Source organism: Stenella coeruleoalba (assembly GCF_951394435.1).
Source record: "Stenella coeruleoalba genome assembly, chromosome: 8".
In the NCBI taxonomy this organism is placed as follows: Eukaryota; Metazoa; Chordata; class Mammalia; order Artiodactyla; family Delphinidae; genus Stenella; species Stenella coeruleoalba.
The window spans coordinates 37375923-37382604 of NC_137154.1; the positions used below are offsets into that span (position 1 = coordinate 37375923).

General features: G+C 39.5%; 1 protein-coding gene across 7 annotated transcripts in view; it reads left to right on the plus strand.

Annotated features, from left to right (window-relative positions):
- Positions 1-6682, plus strand: part of UEVLD (UEV and lactate/malate dehyrogenase domains) — a 44903-nt gene extending 38221 nt beyond the window's left edge. For all 7 annotated transcript variants that reach the window (XM_079929023.1, XM_079929024.1, XM_079929028.1 and 4 more), the window contains 3 exons: positions 2512-2575; positions 4715-4838; positions 5658-6682. In XM_079929023.1, the coding sequence (XP_079785149.1) occupies positions 2512-2575; positions 4715-4838; positions 5658-5825 (356 nt within the window). In that variant the 3' untranslated portion in view covers positions 5826-6682. The remainder of the gene's footprint in view (positions 1-2511; positions 2576-4714; positions 4839-5657) is intronic.

Sequence of the window (6682 nt, forward strand, 5' to 3'; positions counted from 1 at the left end):
TGTGTGTAATATATAATGGCAGTAATACTCATAATTAAATTCCAGACTTCTTTGTATTTGTCTTTTCTTATACCTACCTGCCCTTTTTATTTATCTTTCCAAGGTCTGTGAATGCTGTGTTTCATTTAGCAGATACTTCCCTGCAATTTTCTCTATATTGTGAATATGCTAATAATGTGCCAAAATTTTGTTTTAGAAAATAATTCATGTATAGCCCTTCCATTCAAGTGAAGCATTTTTTAAAACCCCTTAATTTGTCCACATGTATTTATATTTTTCATGTAACAGTGTTTGGTTTAGCTTCTTTTTTAACTTAACATAAAAACTTTTCGATGTTTTTCAACTTAACTGTTGCAACTATGTTTTCCTCTTTGTTTAATATAATTATGGATTGTGGACTTCCCTGGTGGCACAGTGGTTAAGAATCTGGGGCTTCCCTGGTGGCGCAGTGGTTGAGAATCTGCCTGCCAATGCAGGGGACATGGGTTCGAGCCCTGGTCTGGGAAGATCCCACATGCCGCGGAGCAACTAGGCCCATGAGCCACAACTACTGAGCCTGCGCGTCTGGAGCCTGTGCTCCGCAACAGGAGAGGCCACGATAGTGAGAGGCCCGCGCACCGCGATGAAGAGTGGCACCCACTCGCCACAACTAGAGAAAGCCCTCGCACAGAATCAAAGACCCAACACAGCCAAAAATAAATAAAGAAAGGAAGGGAGGGAGGGAGGAAGGGAGGGAGGAAGGGAGGAAGGGAGGGAGGGAGGAAGGGAGGGAGGGAGGAAGGAAGGAAGGAAGGAAGGAAGGAAGGAAGGAAGGAAGGAAGGAAGGAAGGAAGGATGGAAGGATGGATCTGCCTGCGAATCCCTGGTCTGGGAAGATCCCACATGCCGCGGAGCAGCTAAGCCCATGCGCCACAACTACTGAGCCTGCGCTCTAGAGCCCGTGAGCCACGACTACTGAGCCCACGTGCCACAACTACTAAAGCCCGTGTGCTCTAAGGCCTGTGCTCCGCAACAAGAGAAGCTACTGCTAGAGGATGCCCGAGCACTGCAACAAAGAGTAGCCCCCACTCACTGCAACTAGAGAAAGCCCGTGCGCAGCAACCAAGACCCAACACAGCAAAAAAAAAAAAGAAAACAATTAAAAATATATAAATAAATAAAAATACTTTAAAAAATTATGGATTGTGTGCAAGGTCAGCTCATATTATCTCCTGTGCATTCTTTTTTAAAATAAATTTATTTTTTTATTATTTACTAATAAAATTATTTTATTTACTATTTTTATTTTTTATAAATAAATAATTATTTATTATTTTTCGTTGCAGTCTTCATTGCTGCATGCAGGCTCTCTCTAGTTGCAGCGAGCGGGGGCTACTCTTCGTTGCAGTGTGCGGGCTTCTCATTGCAGTGGCTTCTCTTGTTGCGGAGCACAGGCTGTAGGCACGCAGGCTTCAGTAGTTGTGGCTTGCGAGCTTCAGTAGTTGTGGCTTGCGGGCTCTAGAGCGCAGGCTCAGTAGTTGTGGTGCACGGGCTTAGCTGCTCTGTGGCATGTGGGATATTCCTGGACCAGGGCACGAACCTGTGTCCCCTACATTGGCAGGCGGGTTCTTAACCACTGTGACACCAGGGAAGCCCATCCTGTGCATTCTTTACTGTGGTAAAGAATCTGTGTTGGAGGACACAAAAGAAAAACACATGATCCCTGCCCCCTGGAAGCTTATAATCAGTTTGAGGAGGGGAAGCTGTCCTTTGTTGCTGACACATCACTAACTGGCCTAATCTTGAATGCAGTTTAGAAGACTTGTGGGAATTCCCTGGCGGTCCAGTGGTTAGGACTTGGCGCTTTCACTGTTGTGCCTGGGTTCAATCCCTGGCCAGAGCTAAGATCTTGCAAGCCGCGTGGCATGTATGTATGTATGTATGGTTCCCAGTGGAGCAAATGCCAAGTGCTTGCAGCACGTGGGAGCCTATTATGCATTGCCTGCTGAGAAAAGAAAGCTTTCTACTTGGACAGTAAAATGGCCCAGTGTTGTTGAGAGAGAACAGGTAAGGGGCTGCAAGTAGACTTTGGGGATCATGTTTTGGGGGAACTGCAGCTCAAAGTCTTTCTCACCCCAGGCAATCAGTACAGCACATTTAGTGCCACCAGTGGAAAAATATAACTCTAGCTAGAAGGGGGGAAAATGTTTCTTTAAAGTTTAGGGCTTCCCTGGTGGCGCAGTGGTTGAGAGTCCACCTGCCAATGCAGGGGACACGGGTTCATGCCGCAGAGCGGCTGGGCCCGTGAGCCATGGCCGCTGAGCCTGCGCGTCCGGAGCCTGTGCTCCACAACGGGAGAGGCCACAACAGTGAGAGGCCCACGTACGGCAAAAAGAAAAAAAAAAGTTTAATACAGTTAATAAAAAAAAGTTTAATACAGTTAATACCCTTAACTGCAGATGATCATTTATCACATCTTAATCCTAAGAGAGTTATTGATGAAATATAATCAGTTTTTCATTTAATTTTTAGTGCCCACATGGGGTGGCCAAGAGGACGTAACAAGGCATAACTCTCAGGTGCAGCTGTCCAACAGGTAATACTGAGTGTAGTTTTGCATTTATCCAACTAAAAACCATATACTTCATAGCTAATGTAGCAGCTGTTTGCACAGCATGTACTTACCGGGCTTCTGCAAACAAAACTTACTAGTATGGACAAAACCAAAGTACATGAGAACAATGTTTTCTATTCTTTGATTTCTTATCTCAGAGTAGATCTAAGAGTGCTTTGCAAGCTTAATATTTCAATATACAGTTGACTCTTTAGAGGGTAGAATAGTTTCCTTATTTGTAGGCAGTGATTTACTGCTCCTATATTTAGGATATAGGATCCTATATCTGAGGGTATTGGATATTTTCTTAAATGTAGAAGAGAATTTGTCTATACCACTTAAAAATCAATATGTATTTATTAATTACACATAAATACATTTGGAAATTAGTCTAATATGAATGGATAATCCACATTATTAATTCAGGCAAAAACAAAGTATAATGCACAGATCCTCGTACCTTTTGTGTTTATTCAGAGGCCTTCCTGGGGTCTGGACCCGATAGGGTGGACTCTACATACTGTGTGTTTTCATGCCATTTGTTGTTTTACTGTCACATAATAACATCCTTTCCTGAATTCTGAGTGGTGATTTTTAGCTTTTTAAACCTGCAGTTTATGGTTTTTAGAATATAACAACTAGAAAGAATATTCTCTTATTGAGAAGAGTAGTATGTTGTATAATCCATTCTAATCTGCTTCTCTATATAATGCTGCATTTATAGCTTTTAAAAGGAAGGAATTCAAACATGTTTGTTTAATTTGTATCACTTTTAATTAGTTACAAAACGAATGTATGCTCTCATAAAACTTGATTTATTTTTTTATTGAAATATAGTTGATTTACAATGTTGTGTTAGTTTCTGGTATACAGCAAAGATAAAACTTTAAATACTGCAGATATCTATACAGGAGAAAGTGAAAAGCAGGGGTAATTCCATTCTCCAGAAACAACCACTGTAAACAGTTTAGTGTCCACGTATCCAAACATTTTTTCCCATGCTTCTGCAAACATTATCATTATTATTTATTATTATTTTTATAATAATGTATGCTATTTATATTATCTTGCAACTTGCTTTGTTTCCTTAATAATAAATCTTGGATATTTTCCCATTATTGTACATATAAATCTACTTTATATTCTTCTCAAGAGTTATATGGCACTAGGGGACTTCCCTGATGGCGCAGTGGTTAAGAATCCGCCTGCCAATGCAGGGGGCACGGGTTCGATCCCTGGTCCGGGAAGATCCCACATGCTGCAGAGGAACTAAGCCCATGTGCCACAACTACTGAGCCTGCACTCTAGAGCCTGTGAGTCACAACTACTGAGCCCACGTGCCACAACTACTGAAGCCCACGTGCCTAGAGCCTGTGCTCCGCAACAAGAGAAGCCACTGCAATGAGAAGCCGGTGCACCTCAACAAAGAGTAGGCCCCGCTCGACACAACTAGAGAAAGCCCGCATACGGCAACGAAGACCCAACACAGCCAAAAATAAATAAATTAATTAATTAAAAAAATAAAAGCTATATGGCACTACATTTGGTACTGATTTATTTAACAAGTCCTCTTTTCATGAATTATTTCCAAAATTTTTTGTGTCTCAAATAAGACAAACATACTTACATGTATATCTTTGCACACTTGAGCATATTGCTATAGGATAAATTCCTAGAAGAGGAATTTCTAGATCAAGTGTTGCCAGATCTTCCTCTTAAAAGTTGAATAATTTTGCACTCTCAACAGCAGTTATGGGAATGCCTGTTTCTCTGTAGCTTGGGGAAAAGTAGTTATCAGTCTTTTTAATCTTTGCCAATTTTGATGGGCAAAACTGATGTATTTATTGTTTTAACTCATATTTAGTTAAATATTAGTGGTGCTGAGCATCTTTTTATATTATTAGGCCATTTGTATTGACTCTCTGTGAACTGCCTGACATTTTAAGAAAAGCTTCATTACTGGACTGTAGGTTTTCCTAACAATTGCTGTATAACTCTCACTTCTGTGTCATAAAAATATCTAATTAATATCTTAAACAGAAGCTAAAACTAAGTGTACATATTTTGTGCATTTTCTAAAATCGTGATTTGTGTGTTTTGTTTTTGTTTTTTATAACCTAGAGCCATGGAACTGTTAAGGGTAAAAGGTCAAAGATCCTGGTCTGTTGGACTGTCAGTAGCCGACCTGGTTGACAGTATTGTGAATGATAAAAAGAAAGTGCATTCTGTATCAGTTTTAGCAAAGGTAATTGCTATTCTCATTCTCTCATCATATTTTAAAATATTTATATTATTAATGTAAAGCCAGAAAAAGTGCTGTTCACACTGTAACCCAGGTATCTTCAGTATCACCAGCTTTTAGAGTAACACATGGGAGAAGACAGTTTGGTCTAAGCTCTGTCCTGCTTGGCTATAGGAAGTCTGGGCTTCTACCAGGTTGCCCTTCACCCCCATTAATTTTTGGAATCCCCAAGAAGCATTTATAAATTCCACAAACTTCTTGTTGTCATTTATCTCCTCAGCCAGCCAGGTCACCCCAGACCGACGTGCCAACTGGTCTTAGCCAGTCATCAGTCTGCTTCTCCAGTTCAGTTTGTCCTTTACTGCTTTATTCCAAGTATAGAGTCCCTAAAGCACAGCACAGCTAAGATGAGGCACAAATGCTTAACCAAATGTTCATGAAAACTTAGGAATACCAGAAGGGAAATAAAACATGGAAGGAAAGACTGAAAACAGATTACCAAATTTGACTGCACTCAGAGTCCATGCTAAACCCCTCCCCTGGGAATTCACTCTGACATTTTTCTTAACCCCCAGCCTGTTACTCATATTGCAGGGGGCTAGCTTACCTCCCCATAAAGTGGGTGTCTTTGACCAAGTTCCGTTTCACAAAAATTTTGTGAAACAGTGACTCGAATTTAGAAAATAAATGAACGATTTTTTTTAAGTTCAACTTGTATCACTTTGTACTTCTAGGACCAGAAAAGCTAGGAAATATCCATATTTATGGTATTATCTTTTTTGCAGTGATTCGGCTCTAATATCCCAATTTTTTTCATTTCAGGGATATTATGATATAAATAGTGAAGTGTTTTTAAGTTTGCCTTGCATCCTTGGAACCAGTGGAGTGTCTGAAGTCATCGGGACCACAGTGAAAGAAGATACAGTGACTGAGAAACTCCAAAGCAGTGCATCATCAATACATAGTCTCCAGCAACAGTTAAAACTTTGATTCTAAAGTTCAGAGTTACTTGAAAGGAAAGGTCGTTTAATTTTACCAACATATATATAGGGCTGAGAACTTCTGTGTCTTATTATTTATCCTTACAAACTGCTTGGTTAAGGTAGATGGTTTCTTGGTTGGCTTTGTAATATGAATCCTTAGGTAGTTAGATAAGAAGGAAAAAAATCTAATTTTCTTTGTTGTTCTTGAGATATCTATACTGTTCTTTAAACCTACAGCAGAGATAAACGTTCATCTGCAATATGCATCATTTTAAAATTATGTATCCTCAATTAGCACCTTTAGCACTTTGGGAATACTTTGAAAATGATACATTTTTAAAGGAAAATTACTCTTTGACTGTTATAATAACCATGATAAGCCGAAAGCCCAGTATGGATTTACAAAATCTGTGCCAGCTATACACTCAAAGGATCCACAATTTAAGCTATTAATGTTTCTTCTTTAAAAACAGTGGGTAGTAATGATAATAAAGCATTTTGTTTTCCCTCTTCAAATTGATTAGCTACCACAAAAATGGAAAAGAATTTTACACGTACTTTAAAATAGTAAAAAGGAAAATGAAATTTTTTAATATATGAAGAAAAAGTGTACTTTAATTTCCAGTGGGACTGTCCTTTCTGGAATTTTCTACAACCTCTTCCTAGGCTATATAAGATCTCCGGCATCTCAAGAACGCACTGTGACATTAGTAGAACCATAGAGAATGTGTATTTTTAGTGGAAGTAGGTTATGAATGAAAGCCAAGCAGTTTAAAGCTAAAATATGAGGCTTTCGTAAAAGCCATTGGTCTTAATGGGGAGAGGTTGGGTGGGCTGATTGTCTGAGCAAATCCTTTAACTACT